Source organism: Neolamprologus multifasciatus, chromosome 7, assembly GCF_963576455.1.
Source record: "Neolamprologus multifasciatus chromosome 7, fNeoMul1.2, whole genome shotgun sequence".
In the NCBI taxonomy this organism is placed as follows: domain Eukaryota; kingdom Metazoa; phylum Chordata; class Actinopteri; order Cichliformes; family Cichlidae; genus Neolamprologus; species Neolamprologus multifasciatus.
Genome location: NC_140445.1, coordinates 41,335,727 through 41,351,440, shown reverse-complemented (window position 1 = coordinate 41,351,440; position 15,714 = coordinate 41,335,727). Strand labels below are relative to the sequence as shown.

The 15,714-nt window shown below is 38.8% G+C and overlaps 1 protein-coding gene and 1 long non-coding RNA gene across 2 annotated transcripts in view; one reads left to right on the top strand and one right to left on the bottom strand.

Annotated features, from left to right (window-relative positions):
* LOC146514938 (uncharacterized) overlaps window positions 1-15,714 on the bottom strand; it is a 170,211-nt gene that overhangs the window by 91,807 nt on the left and 62,690 nt on the right. The gene's annotated exons all lie outside the window — the stretch shown is intronic.
* The window catches only part of lrp5 (low density lipoprotein receptor-related protein 5), a 48,592-nt gene that overhangs the window by 15,888 nt on the left and 16,990 nt on the right, over window positions 1-15,714 (top strand). The window contains exons 4-11 of the mRNA XM_085167204.1: window positions 354-422; window positions 590-718; window positions 3,349-3,545; window positions 3,689-3,820; window positions 6,978-7,066; window positions 7,152-7,370; window positions 7,736-7,824; window positions 8,178-8,349. Coding sequence (XP_085023330.1) covers window positions 354-422; window positions 590-718; window positions 3,349-3,545; window positions 3,689-3,820; window positions 6,978-7,066; window positions 7,152-7,370; window positions 7,736-7,824; window positions 8,178-8,349 — 1,096 coding nt within the window. The remainder of the gene's footprint in view (window positions 1-353; window positions 423-589; window positions 719-3,348; window positions 3,546-3,688; window positions 3,821-6,977; window positions 7,067-7,151; window positions 7,371-7,735; window positions 7,825-8,177; window positions 8,350-15,714) is intronic.

Sequence of the window (15,714 nt, the reverse complement as noted above, 5' to 3'; positions counted from 1 at the left end):
AGGTCCTGATGGAGCTCAGGATTTTCCTGTTACCAACAGAAAGTTTATCATTTAAACCAAAAAGTTATATTTGATATCATCCACCAACAAAAACACTTTTCCACAGCCTTCTGGATGACCTGTGTACTACAGGAGACTGGGGAATAGATGCTAATAACCTCTAACACAGTACTCATTAACTCGTATTACACGGATAAAACATCACATGTTGAGAAGTTGTATAAACGTAAAAAAAAAAACCCAACAAAAAACGAACTAATTAACTAAATAAATAAAAAAACAAAAAAGAACAAAACCCTTTTGGTTTTAATGTTATGTGTATGAGTGATATATTTCTTTGCTTTTCCCCTCAGCTACATGTACTGGACAGACTGGGGGGAGGAACCCAGGATCGAGCGTGCTGGCATGGATGGCAGCAACAGGTACGGTAACTACATAAGACTGCACTCAGATCTTCTGTGTTTACAGTAGTATACTAGTTGTAGTTTTATTTTTGTAGTGTGGATATTTTGTTTAGATGTGTTACAAAAAAGTCACATTAAAACGTTTTTTTTAAATCTCAGTTCTAAGCATGTCTGTCTTGTATCAGGAGAGTAATAGTGAATGAGGACATTTACTGGCCCAACGGTCTCACCATAGACCTGGTGGAACAGAAGTTGTACTGGGCTGATGCCAAACTCAGCTTCATTCATAGAGCCAATCTGGATGGATCAGCACGGTATGCAGCTTTATATATATCTGTGTGTGTGTGTGTGTGTGTGTGTGTGTGTGTGTGTGTGTGTGTGTGTGTGTAAAAAACTGTCTTAGAATGAATTCAAACCAAGAGTGTAATGATGTAAGCTTTTCCTCCTTCCTTTTCATTCAGTTCAGTATATGGGGATCCATATACTGTAATCCAAAACCAAAAACATTGCCGCATACCCGGACTGTTGTTCTGGTCCACTGGTAAAAACTACACTGCAAAGACAATAAGCCAGTATAACCAAATCCCCTTTTGTTGCCTTTTAATGAGTACAACTTTAGAGTGGAATAGAAGCTAGCCCCTCTCCAGGAGACTGGTTTCAAACCAAGCTTGTGCTTTGAGAGGAGCCCAGTTATATCAAGCCAATATCTCTCAACCCCATGCCCTAAACCTGCAGGAATTCAGAGAAAATAGCACTTTGTTGGCAGTAGGAAGGAAAAACTCCCTTTTCACAGGTCGCAGCAGACGGCTGCTCCTCCCTGGGCCTCGTTCTGCAACCTGTTGGGCGAGGAGCGGCAGACAGGACAGATGCACTATACGCATTAGGGGTTAAATTACAATGTACATGGTAGAAGATAGAAGGACGTTTGAAATACTTTAAGTACGCTAATGGTATGTAATATATTGTCATAAACTGAATTTTTAATGTTTCTTTCCAGCTGTCTTATCTACATAAAATGCATAAAGAGGTGCAGGAAACAAAGAAAGTACTGCAACTTTTAATGACAGCAGTGTGCTGCAGCATGATGACTCTCACAAGCTAATTCAAATAAATTAGATGAACATCGCCAATATGTTTTTTTTTTTCAGTGTGTCTTGCCAAGTTAGAAGATCAATGTTTAAGTTGAGGATGTCTTAAACATATACATTCCCTGTCTCTGTCTTATCACTGGTATTTATTGATTCTTTGTACCAAGGTATCAGTATTGAATTGGAAATAGGAACCCCTAGCTCAGTGTAGCACTGATTTGAAGCACTATTGAGATTTTAGGTGAGAACAATATTTGTCACTGTACAAGAGAGATGAGATTTACTGATGTCTTACTTCATATAGTTCTTTCAGTTGTCAACAGTCACCTATTATGACAGTATCTCTTTAATTAAGGCAGAAATAAAGCATTCTTTTCAAAATTCATAATCAGGATCAAGAATAAAAACATCAACGATCAGCAAATAACACTTTGAGTTTTCACTGGGAACAGAAAAATGGAGGTGGGAAGTGAAAAATAGCTGCACAGACCGAATAAAAAAAATAGATGGAATAGTCCAAGACAAACAGAGCTGTGGTGTGCATTCCCCAGTCAAAACACACACACACACACACACACACACACACACACACACTGCATTTTGCTCACAGCTCAGGATTTTCTTTTGTTTCTTTTTCCTTCTATTGGCCTTTTTTCTCCACATATGCTCTTTAACTCTTTTTCTCTTTTTGTTTCCATCCAAAAAAACGAATGTGCCAAATAGTGCACAGTAAAGCACATATAACTGATAGTTACTATATTACTGATAGTTAGTTAGCCCACCAACATTCAGTCCATCTGTAAAAGATTTCCAGTTACTGACCTTTTAAACATAGTTAATGGAATTCGACCCGATGTACCAGAGACTGGGAAAATGAGGACTGGAAAAAACAAGGAGAAGGAACTAGAGAAACAGACATACTTTCTTTAAGAGAAACAGAAAAAGTGCTCATCTTAATTTCCTGGTTTGATAAAATCCTGCCCATCCCTGAACATAGATCCTGGATTTTTGTGCGTCACAGGATTTACCAGCACTGCTTTGGATTGATGATGTTTCTGTCTAGAACAAGCCAAGTCACACAGGCCTTTTACTTGTAGTAACTGTAGAACTTGTAGTAATTATCAGAGTGGATAATGTTTGTCTGCAAATTAATATCTGCTCACGCCCTCAATTACATACAAAAGCTGGACAAAACTTTGAAATCTGGAGTTAGTTACATTTTTCCTGTTTCCTAATGCACACACACACAAACACACTCGGGCATGTAACTAAGAATGATGACTGGTTACAGCCAGTTCTTTGTGTTTTCTTTATATTTTTCTTTACATGATTGTGTTTCAGAAATGAAACATTTATTCCTTATCAGTGATTCCTCAAACACTTCTCCAATCTTTGTTTTATGTAGTTTTTTTATATTAACGATGGAGAGAGTGAGTGAGGTTGCACCTGAATGTGGTTTAGATATTTATGTTCTAAAGAGGACAGTTTCATTCCTACGTTGCCTCCATTGAACCAAAATTTCATTTGTACACAAGAGTTTGCAGTTCTGGTCCTAAGAATCCTTTTCTTGTCTGTAGTCTTGAAAATGGTTTGGCTGAGCATTTATATGGTTTGAGAAATATAATCCTGTGAGTCAGTGGTAAGATCAGTTAAAGTGTTAATGGAAGTACAGATAAATTTGCAAACATGAATGCTAACACAAATGTTGCTTTTTAAGTACATTATAGAACAAAAAAAAAAAAACAATAAATTGAGCTGTTTATATTTATTCATTAATTCCCTGTATCAGCATTTCAAAATGTGTTTTTAATGACATGGGTAAACATAAATTAATAAGCTTTCATTTCATCCTGCAGTGAAACGGTGGTGGAAGGCACCCTGACCCATCCTTTTGCCCTAACGTTGTCTGAGGAGACATTATACTGGACCGACTGGCAGACTCGTTCCATCCACGCCTGTAGCAAACACAGTGGAGACAAAACCAGAGAGATCCTCAGTGGGATTTACTCTCCCATGGACATACAGGTTCTGGAGCCCTACCGCCAACCAGACAGTACGTGTTTCAGACTGTTTTACATTTGTGTTTGTAGATTAGGTTTGTAGCTGGAGTAATTCTGGCCAACTTTGATCTACTTTCTGGTAATTATTTAATGATCTCTCTGCTTATTCTCACCCCAACGTGTATTTTTGTTGCAGTCCAGACACCATGTAGTACCAATAATGGAGGCTGCAGTCACCTCTGCTTACTCTCTCCAGTTGAGCCTTTCTATAGCTGTGCCTGCCCCACTGGCGTGCAGCTTAAACCAGACAAGAAGACATGCAAACCAGGTATGGATCCATTTACATTACTATAACCTCAGAATAAACCAAACCTTGTCTTCCCCTGTCCATGTGTCAAAGTGTCCTTGGGCAAAATACTCAACCTCAAGTTACCCCCAATGTATCCACTAGAGAGAGCGAGCGAGAGAGAGCGAAAGAATGGACGTGTAATTAAAAGTGCTTAGGTACGGATAAAAGCATGTGCTTTTAGTGCTCAAATTGAGTAGAAACGTGCTATATAAGTGCCAGTCTACTTACCATTTGTTTTAAAGGAATGGCTCTATTCCTTCAGTTTTAGTTTTTAAGTTTAGTTTTTGTACTGGTCTGTTTGTCCATTTTCTCTGTTCTTTGGCATTCTTTATTTTTGTTTGGGGTGTTTGCATGTCACAGGGGAACCAGGGGTAGGGTAGGCTGGATTTTTTTAAAATCGAAAATCTGTACCACTTTGGCTTGTTCCATTGTTGGTCTGCATATAGGAATGAAGTGGATTTAGTTGTTTAGCACAGATAAATCCAGTAATTCATTGTGAAAAATTCAGTATGCATGCCGTGCACAAAGAAAAAATAAGGTGTTTTTTTTTTGCAATGGTAGTTATCAATAATAGTTGCTTCAGGATAGATATATTATTATATTGTGACGCCAACACTCAAACAGTTTCCTATTGCAAGAACATTGTGCCAATGGGGAAGGATTCCCTTTTAAAAAGAAGAGACCTTTGGCAGAGCCAGGCTCAAAGGGGCAGCCATCTGATGTGATCAGACTGGGGGTGAGGGGAAAGAGATGTAGTAATAAGCTCAGAGAATGGTAGCAATGCTAGCAAACCGTTTACATAAAAACTTGCCATGCTGATGCCATGATCAGCAACACCATGAAATTTTACTGAGTGGACAACAACAAATGACTTCTTTAATAAATATGTGATTGTTTTGAATATGTTACCACAAATGAAGGGCAATTAATATATAGTGAGTATAAATTATATATCTAATCATTAATTACATCTTCATATATGAAGCTATGAAGCTTCATATCTGTGCTAACCATATTCAGTCTATAGTAACCCAGTACTATTTGTAGTTTCCTAGAATCATTAGTGTGTACTCTTGCCGACCCCATTTACCACTGCGTTTGGTGTGTGAAAAGTGATGCATAGTGGGGAGCATCAGCTAGAAAACAAGTAAAATGACCAGTAAAATGAACCCTGTAGTTTAACAGTTAGCTGACCGGCCACCATGCTGATTCCCATGAGGCTAAAACAATAGAGCTTTATTCTATAATAGCACAACACTGTATTAGAGTTTTCTGTGTCTGTTAGGCTGTGTTATGGGAATGTATTAAATTTGAATGAAGCATGCCAACCAATCACTTAGCCACTGTTGACAATAAAAACAACAATGCCCCATTGTGTCAGGCTGCAGTTTGTGTGTCTGTGTGTGTGTGTGTGTGTGTGTGTGTGTGTCTTTGTGTTTTTGTGTGTGCTTCTAATTTGTTTTGCTTGGCTGGTTAAATTGAAGGCGTTTGTTATTGCGCTGCCTGTAGTGTGTGTGTGTGTGTGTGTGTGTGTGTGTGTGTGTGTGTGTGTGTGTGTGTGTGTGTGTGTGTGTGTGTGTGTAAGACTGTTTGTTAGGGGTCTTTAAGTGTCTCAAAATGAAGTCAAGCGAAGAGAAGAGTGGAATCACAGATGCTGTCCCTCTTTTCTCTTCATTCTCTTCCTTTATTTATCCCGCCTTGCCTCAGACATTTAAGTAACAATGAATAACTCTCATTGTAATATCTGATTGGTGCCAAGGCTGAGAGATGCCAGATTTTGGCTGGTTGTGCAGCTGAAAGAACACAGATTAAAGCTTTTGCTGACACGTTGGAGAAGAGTGTTTTATCTGAGCTTATATTTAGGCTGACATTTGGAGGCCTCAAAAATGAGATTTTACTTCTTAGAGATTTATCCAGATAGAGTAAAATTCAGCGTGGTGTGTATTTTGTAACGTTCAGTTACATATCTTTATTGTCTGTAGGTTTTGTAATTTATTTTACAGACGTGCTATACAGTAACTGTTTTGTCTTATGATTTGAGTGAATTGATTTGAAAGATAAATCAAATAGGAACATAGAAAGAAACACTTAACTTTTTATAATCCCAGCACCTCAGAATCAGACGTGTAAGACACAAAGAAAAATAGTTAATTGTCTCCCATGAGGTGAGTTTGGCTCCTGTTAAATCAATCAACAGCCAAGCACAGTGGAGAATCCCCCAGGATAGCAGAGCCCTTTGTTTCCAGACTGGTTGGAGTAAGGAGGAGGCAAGAAAACTGATAATAGTGCAAGCTTGGCTCAGGCTTGAAATCTTTTTTGACAACAGACAGATTTATATTGGGCTGTGGGCTTTGGCTCCAACCCAGATACCAAATACTCCAACTTTTGTTGGTTTGTTGGATGGCTTCTTGATATAAATGTTTAAATAACAGAGGCTTTGGAAAATGTTCGATTTTCCAAATAGGACAGAAATAGGACAGTATTTGTGCATAATAACTATGACTAAACAGCAGATTAGTCCTACATATGCAGGATAGAAGCCTCAAGCTTAATGCTGTCTCATTGTCTTAAGATACAACTACAGCTAATATTATTAACAATGTTAAACATATGTTTTTTGGATTGGGGGGTAGGAGTTGAATTTTAAAAGTTCTTTGAATCCATTTATAAAAAGCAAAATTCTGGTATCAATTTCCTTCAAGAGTCATCTTATTTGATGTCAGAGGTGTTTGTGGTAGTTTTCAATGAAACAGTGTGTAGTGTCCAAGTTAGAAGGCAGTACATAACATGCTACACAAATGACTTGAACTGGGATTTTTGCCATTGTGTTACTTTGTCCTTGTGCTTGTGCGACATGCAAGAATGTTTTGGGTTTGAACCCTGGCTGGGACTTTTTTATGCAGAGTTTGCATTTTCTCCCTATGGTTGCATGGGTTTACTGCAGGTACGCAGTTTATTTCAGGTTCAGCTTCCTCACACAGTCCAAAGACATACATGTTAGGTTAATTGAGGATTCTATATTAGCCGTGGATATGAAGTAGATGAAGTGCTTATAGTATATAGAATACATTGCATTATTTCTAAAATGTAATAATAAATTACTAATTACTTATTAATAACTGTCTGTCTTGTTTAGGAGCAGAGCAAGTTCTGTTGCTCGCTCGACGGACGGACCTTAGGAGGATCTCACTGGACCTGCCAGATTTCACAGACATAGTACTGCAGGTAAAAAGACATAGGAAGATTGACTGCTCCTGAATTAACTGAGCTAGGGTTCCTGAGGGTCATTGCTGTTCCTCTAATTATGCAGGTTGATAACATTCGCCATGCCATAGCTATAGATTATGACCCAGTTGAAGGTTATGTCTATTGGACGGATGATGAGGTTCGAGCCATTCGACGATCCAGCATTGATGGGAGTAATGCCACGATGTTGGTTACCACGGAGATCAACCACCCAGATGGCATTGCTGTAGATTGGGTTGCCAGAAACCTGTACTGGACTGACACTGGCACTGATCGGATTGAGGTATATCTGATTTATTACATTAGAGATTTTATTAAATTTTTCAAAATTCACTATGTAAAAATCTGCGTACAGTTTACTCTTAGGCTGTATGGTTTATATTTAAAAAGAATTGAACACAAAAGTCTAACTGGGTCACTTGTAATGCCTGTCTGCATACTTTTGGATCTGTGTGAACCGATTACCAATCAGTCCTTTGAAGTTTATGCCTGTGCAATTGACAAGACAGCTTCTGGTGATTATTACTCAAAAAGAAAAGACTATGAAATTTTAAACATATATGCAAACAAACCGTTTGAATAAATCTAAAAAAATATGTTGCATTGTTGTGTTACATTTTTACATTGGAATGTTATGTGGTGTTCCAGGTTACCAGGCTAAATGGAACCTCTCGGAAAATTTTGATTTCTGAGAACTTGGAAGAACCCAGAGCCATCGTTCTGGACCCTGTTAATGGGTGAGTACTTCAGTTGGCTCTCCCACCTGAACACAGCTATCATCCGACATACAAAAGTCGTCTTATCCATATATTAATCCAAATTCATGAGAGTTTATAACATGCAAATCAAAATGCAGTCCCAAGTGTTCCAAGTTGGCAAATATTGTTTTTGATGTTGAAAAAAAGCATATGGCCTAACAAAGAAAGAAAGAAAAAAACAGTTTTATATCATAACATTAGATTTTACAAATAATTGTCTACTGTGAGGAATGTGAAAATTCTTTTGCAAGCTTCAAAAAGAATACCTGCCTAATCTAATATTCTCCTGTCAGTGGAACTAAAATGTTTTTTCTGTCTCTTGTTTATTACAGTTACATGTACTGGACTGACTGGGGTGAGCATCCGAAGATTGAGCGAGCCAATCTGGATGGAACAGCCCGGCTGGTCTTGGTCAATAGCTCTCTGGGCTGGCCCAATGGACTGGCTATAGACTATACAGCAGGAAAACTTTACTGGGGAGATGCCAAAACGGATAAGATAGAGGTACGTTCAACAGTTGTCTTTTTCCAGATGAGTGTCAAATTAAAGTAAAATTTCTAGCCTTTACAGAATTTCTGTTCTACTCCTTGTCAGTTCAATTTCAATTCAGTTCCGTTTTTTATATAGTGCCAAATCACGACAACAGTCACCTCAAGGTGCTGTATTTTGTAAGGTAAAGACTCCAACAATACAGAGAAACCCCCAACAATCAAACAAGAAATATAACAGTGTAAGAAAGCAGTCCTACATATTTGTTTAATATGCACTTTGAAGAACATATCCTGTTCCAAGATTCCTCATAGTGTCACTGGAGGCATTGCCATCCAGAGTAAGTATCTGGTTGGACGTCATGTTTCCAAGATTTCTAGAGCCAAGTATAATAACCTCAGTTTTATCTGAATTTACAAGCAGGAAATTAAAGAAATTAGGTCTTATTGACCACTTACACTGGTCACACATATTTTTTCACACAATTTCATACAGTACATTAGACTATGTAATTTAATGCTTTATCTACCTGCATTCACACCCATAACCAATTTAAAATCAGCAGTTAACCTAACACACGTGGCCATTGCGATGGCTGAGGCTCAGATGAATGGACTGGTACTTGTATATTTATATACTGGTATTTATATAGTACTTTTTTAACTTGTTGTTGTTGTTGTTGTATGCGTCGCTGAATGCTGTGAAAATGATGTGACTCATATGAAGTCTTTCAGTCATTTTGAATACCCATGGGACAATCTGGACATTATTAGATGCTCCACCATTATTAGGGACAGGAAAAGGAGGGAATATCTTGTAGTAGAATAGCGTTCACTCCTACAGCAGACTTGAAAATTCAATTCCAGGGCGTAGTGAAGGTGTTTTGCTGACACATGTTGCCCCAATACCTTACTAAAATAGTGTGTGTTGATTTTTCTTTTTAATTTGTGAACTGTCTATATGTCTGCTCTTAGCTGATAAACAACAGAATAAAGAATAAAATGAAGTGGAGAAAGTAGATGTGTGCATGCATGTGCATTTAAACAGCCACCCAAAGGAATGTAGAATCATTACTGGATGGGCTTACATACTATTGGGTTAGATTTTTTACATGTGTGGGTTTTGAGCTGTCTGTCCCATTTATAAACAGTGGTGTTAATCCTGTCATTTAATCTTAAAGTAGACATTTGTCAATTAAAAATCCACTTTTTAAACAGTTCACAAAATAATCAGGACTGATAAAATATGCTTCTGAACTAAGACCATTCACTAATTTAAAAAACCCAGGAAGAGACACTCCCTCTTTTAATTAATTTAGATTTTCACCTGCCACCTGTTTCCAGTTTGGCTTGTCGTACCTGAGTGAGTTTTCACCAGAGATAGAGAACTGGTGCCAAGGCAGAGCATTTCAGATTAGATGGGGACATTCTTAGTGTTGTAGAGCAGGTAGAAAATATTTGTATTTTGCAGTAAATTGGTCATTAATTTAATTTCTCTATCAATTGCTTATTCACTGGTCTAATACAACACCTCAAAACCAAATGCCAAACCAAATTGGACGACAAGTAGCTGACACAGGTTTTGTACTGGAAGCAGAATGTGGGGACCACATTGTGACTCACAGATCACTGGGGGTGATGCTTTCTGCCAATCCAGTGATTGTAACGATCGTGGCTCAAGAGTTGGCAGTTCGTCTTATGATCGGAAGGTTGCCGGTCCGAGCCCCAGCTCTGACAGTCACGGTTGTTGTGTCCTTGGGCAAGACACTTCACTTACTGGTGTTGGCCAGAGGGGCCGATGCCGCGATATGGCAGCCTTGCTTCTGTCAGTCTGCCCCAGGGCAGCTGTGGCTACAACTGTAGCTGCCTCCACCAGTGTGTGAATGAATAGTGGAATAGTTAATTGCTTTGAGGGTCTTGAAAAGCGCTATATAACTGCAATCCATTATTATTATACCCTCTGGATTCTTAACAGCAGAAAATGGTTTCGATGGATGGGTGGAAAAGCTGGTCAGATCAGGACAGTGCTTTAACCTCCTAAGACCCGAACTCTTTCACGACATGCATTTTCTCTTTGATAGTTGGGCATATTGGGGCCCGATGAATGTAAAAACAAAGAATTACCAGATTATTTTTTAACCTTATTTTTGTTTTTAAGAAAAATAAGAGCCACATATGAGGATATTTGTTTAAAAGTTTGATAGAACAGAAGCAGTATAATGTCCTCGTAAGTGGATATCAGGCCCATGTAGAGCAAAATTGAGTATTTTAGTCTATAAATAACCCAAAATGTGATGTCCACATATGTGGACGCCAGGTCCTAGGAGGTTAAAGGTTTCACCATTCTTTTACACTTTAACTGCTTTAACTGATTATGGATTGTACCTCAGGCATGTGTGTGTATATGTACTCCTGTTGTGAAGAGATAAAAAGTGTTTCTACACTGTGGAGCAAGAATAAAGTCTCCATAATGCAACCAGCAAATTTTAGTGTGATGACCACAAGAGGGTTAAATAGTAGTTCTGCTTTTCAGGAGATTAATATCATAGCATGTAAGCTCCTCTGAAGTGTTGGAAACATAACTGTTATTCACTGGTCTAATACAACACCTCAAAACCAAATGCCAAACCAAATTGGACGACAAGTAGCTGACACAGGTTTTGTACTGGAAGCAGAATGTGGGGACCACATTGGTAGCAAGCCTACCAAACAGCTGAAAGCCTAACAGCACATAGCCTTTTAGCTTCTGAAAGAGAGAACGACAAAAGGCCTCGGCTAAGTGAAGAACTTCTCTAAGAACACTGGAGGAATGCTCTCACTCCCTCAGGTTCCCTCTCTTTGCTTCTCTTCTTTGCCCCCACCCCCACCCATGCCCCTCCTCTGTCTTAGTGTTTTCAACTCTTTTTGTTGAAGAAATCTGACTCCCCCTTCGCCTCCTTTGTGGAAAAAACCCCTCTGAAGTTACCGCGCTGGCCCCCTCCTTTTGAAACGAGCATGTGTTCATGTGAGAAAGCGTTGACTGATGTGTTGCTTTCTCAGCACACATGCATAAAACGGCTGCTTTGTTGTGATTATGCAGATTGACTGTGCGTAGCGCCATTCAGCCACTCTGTTGAGCCATATGGTTACTACTTGTGGATATGTGTGCCTGTGTTTTTTTTGTGTGTGTGAGTGAATGATGTGGGACTCAGAAAATGGGGAGGTGTATATAGTGGAATTTCCCCTGCTTAAGGCCCTGCGCGGTTTTTTTTTGTTTTTTGTTTTTTTTTTGAGTAACAAGTCTAGTGTCACTGCTTCATGCTGTATAGAATGAGAGAATGTCAGGGGTGTTACAGCGGGTCAAATAAGGATTGAACACGTCACCAATTTTCTAAGTCGATATATTTGTAAAAGTGCTACTGACATGAAATTCTCAGCAGATGTTGATCGCAATCCATCCAATCCATACATGCAAAGAAATCAAATGATAAATTATGTGTAATAATGAGAAATGACACAGGGAAAAATTATTCAACACACTTAATGAAATTTATTTAAACACCCTACAAAAGCCTTTGTTGGTGATGACAGCTTTAGAACGCCTCCGCACAGCCTAAACAGCCCCACACCATGATGTTCCCACCTCCAAACTTCACTGTTGATGTGGTGGTTTGGGGGTGACGTGCAGTGCCTTTTGACCTTTGACCTCCAAACATGGTGTGTTTTATGGCATCCAAAGAGTTCAGTTTTGGTCTCATCTGACCAAACTATATTCTCCCAGTATTTTACAGGCTTGTCTAAATGTTGTTCTGCAAACTTTAAACATGATGCAACATGCTTTGGATTCTTGGATGGTGAGCGTGCATACAGGCCACGGCTCTTGAGTGCATTACTTATTGTTTTCTCTGAAACAATTGTACTTGCTGATTCCAGATCATTCTGTAGCTCTCTACAAGTGCTCCTTGGCTCTTGGATAGCTTCTCGTAATTTTTTTCACTGCTCTGTCGGAAAACCTAGTCGTGGTCGGTTTGTGGTAAAATGATCTTTCCACTTTCTGATTTTGGCCCCAGCAGTGCTCACTGGAACCTTCAGTTGTTCAGAAATTCTTGTGTGTCAAGTGTCATCTGTATGTTTTGCAACAATAAGGTTGTGTTTCTTGTGTGACACACACGACACATTTTTACAGGCAATTAGTTGGGACTGAACCAGCTGATATTAATTTGCACAAATGGCAGGATTTCTAATTACTGATGGATTTCAGCTGGTGTCATGACTTTCTCTGCTTGTTTGCACCTTTGTTTCTTCATGTGTTCAATACTTTTCCCTGTGTCATTTTTTATTATTACAAACAACTTAATTTATGGACATCTATGGTTTGGTTTCTTTGCATGTGTGGATTGGGTTGTTACCAACATCTGGTGAAAAGTAATGTCAATAGCAGCTTTAGAAATATATTTACTTAGAAAATTATTGACATGGTCAGTACTTATTTAACCTGCTGTATATGTGCCAAATCTCTCTGGGCTGGCCAAATGGACTGGCTATAGACTAAGCAGCAGGAAAACTTTATAGGGGGAATGCCAAAATGGATAAGATAGAGGGTTGTCTATCAGCAGTCTATATATTTCCCGATGAGTGACAAATTAAAGCAAATTTTTTAGCCTTTGTGGAATTTCTGTATGCCTCCCATCTGCTGGTGTGCAACTGGTCTAACATATTGTTGTAGTTGTTTCCCCCCCAGATGTGTGCATAAAGTGTTAGAATAGATAGAAACATGGTACATCATGCTTTCCAGTGAGGGCATCATATTGAACATCTGACTGATAAATATTCTTATGTATTCCTGTCAAAGTCTTTATAATCTGGTTTTCTTATGTGTGTAGTTCAGTGTAGTGGAACTTCTAATAGCTAGGTATATGCCAAAAGTTGGAATGAAAAGCTTTGGAATAAGACAGTATATGGATCGTATTAGTAAAGATTATTTTACCAGACTAAAGAAATTAAGGCTTAAAACTAGAGTGAAGTCAAATGTGCTCATTTCTACTATGTTGGGGGGAAAAAAATCAGATCATACAAATCAGAAAACATTAGACAATCAGTATTTTATGTGAACGCAAGTGTAAATTAATTAATTAATTACGATCAAGCAACACTGCGCTCAGGGAAACTATCCAGTCACAGAAGTGCTGATGACATATGTAAGGAAGTCTTTATCGTTAAAATCACTCTTGCTTTTTCCTTTAGTGTTTCTGTTTTCCTGGCAGTTTTTTTTTCACATCAGCATCAATGTTGGACCAGACATTTACAGTGAATGCATTGGTAGTTTTTTTTTGCCTATGGAAAACACTGCTTGTGTCAAAGCTTTTGTGGTAAGGTTTGTGATTGGTATAAGCTTTGTGGCTTCTTTGGTTTTTTGTGTAGATTCTATTCATCCTGGGTCTGTCTTTATGTTTATCAGAGAAAATACACGTGTGAGCGTCTGTGAACCATCCGATGGTCTGATGTCTCACTGTGTGCTTGATGAGACCTTGTTACTTTTCCGCAAGCTTTCTTTTGCCCCCTCTTCCCACCCCCCCCCCCCCCCCCCCCCCCCCCCCGGACGTCCATCAAGAAAAGCGACATTCTCACACCCAAAATGAAAAAGATGAGAGAAAAAAATCACATTCCCAGTGCATAATTCTTCCTGAAAAAGTCAGTGGAAAGAAAGAGTGAGTAAGAGAGGACGAGAGGGGAGATAAAGGGAGTCTCTCTGCCATCTTTTCACTGGGATGTCCATGTCTAATTGTTTCACAGTGATAAATGAATAGGTTTTTTTGTGGAGGGGTTAGGAGCCTGCCTTGGATCAGAGGCCCATTAAAGTGAATGTTCTATTTATTTCTGTTTGCTCACCCCCTCGGCCTGTGAATGGATATTTAAATGAGTATTCATTAAACAGATGCCCATCACAGCAAAACACTCATTCTAATTCTGCTTTTTTCTTGTGTTCGAAATATATATAAAAGCAGGAGCTGAAAGGCAATACTGACGACTAAATTTAATTCAAATTTGTAGCAAGTTTTTCAGTCAATGTATCATATAGTCTGTACTCCTTATTTTCAGTTTGGAGTCTGACAAATGTTGAATTATTGATGTGAAATTAGAATTATTGATGGCTAATCCAATGATGAACAGTAAAATGATCATGTTAGTGTCATTTCAGCCAGAGATTTTTAAACTTGAGCTGAAGGTACACCAGAGGGTACACCTGCACATATATCAGCCCCCAAATGTGTTCCTGTGTGATCTGACAATAAGTTTTTGACAGCCTCTCTGCTTCATCTTGATCAAGCACAACCTAGCAATTATTTTTGCAAGAATGTCAGTCGTCCTGTAGTAAATACTTTGCTTCCACTGCCTTATTATGCATGTTCACACAAATCAACACAGTCTTGCTGCCTCCAGTTGAGATGCAACACACTTTTAAACAAAAAGGTTTCTGTTTAAAGTGTTTTCTTGTTAGGTGTCTGATGTTACTTTAGCCAATATGTGCAGAAACTGTGCAAGTGCTATCCAAACTGTAAACCGAGAACGTTAACCTTCACAGTAAAATTTTTGTTCTGTTGGAATTGAAAGTGCCTCAAGGCGACTTTGTTGTTATTTGACGCTGTATAAAAAACTGAATTAAACTGAAGTTTACTACTTGGGAAAGCGATCAACCAACCTTTCAGGGAATACACTCTTTTTCCTGGCAACCATAGATTGTTTGGGCGTCGCCAACCAGTCTTTAGGCCATGGACTGAGGCCGTATTTACCCTTACTCTAATCTAGCCTGCGTGCTTGTAAGCATTACTGGTCCAGTTAAAGTCATTAGACTGGTGGTTGGTGATCTGCACTGGTGGTTAGTTAGGGGAAATGTGAATTAATAAATCATTCCCAAAGTTTTGTGCAGCTGTATGTTGCAATAATGTACGGTTGTTCCAAAATCCCACAGCATACCTGGACCCCATTTAGAAACCAGTGAACTGTAAACTTTTTGCTTGCTTGTAATTAATTAGAAAGTGCAGTATGTTCCTCTGTTATACTGGATTTTGTTGTGAAAACAAATGCTTAGTGTAAACGGAAGTGTGAACACGGCCATGTACTCCCCAGTACTTAATACTGTGTGGCCTAGGCTGTAGTAAGAAAGTACATACCAGAACAGCAGTTACCTTTCATAAGCTGGCCTTCAGTCTCAACATAGATCATTTTCTTTGTGCTACAACTTGGCATTAACAATAGCCTATTATAATCTCTTCAGTTATATTGAAAACGGTAGATCCCTCCCCAGCTCCAGGCTTTACTCTACTATGCTAAACTGCTTCCCAGCACTCATTTTTTATATATCTGTCCACCATGCTCATAGTTCGCAAAATGTCTACCATGG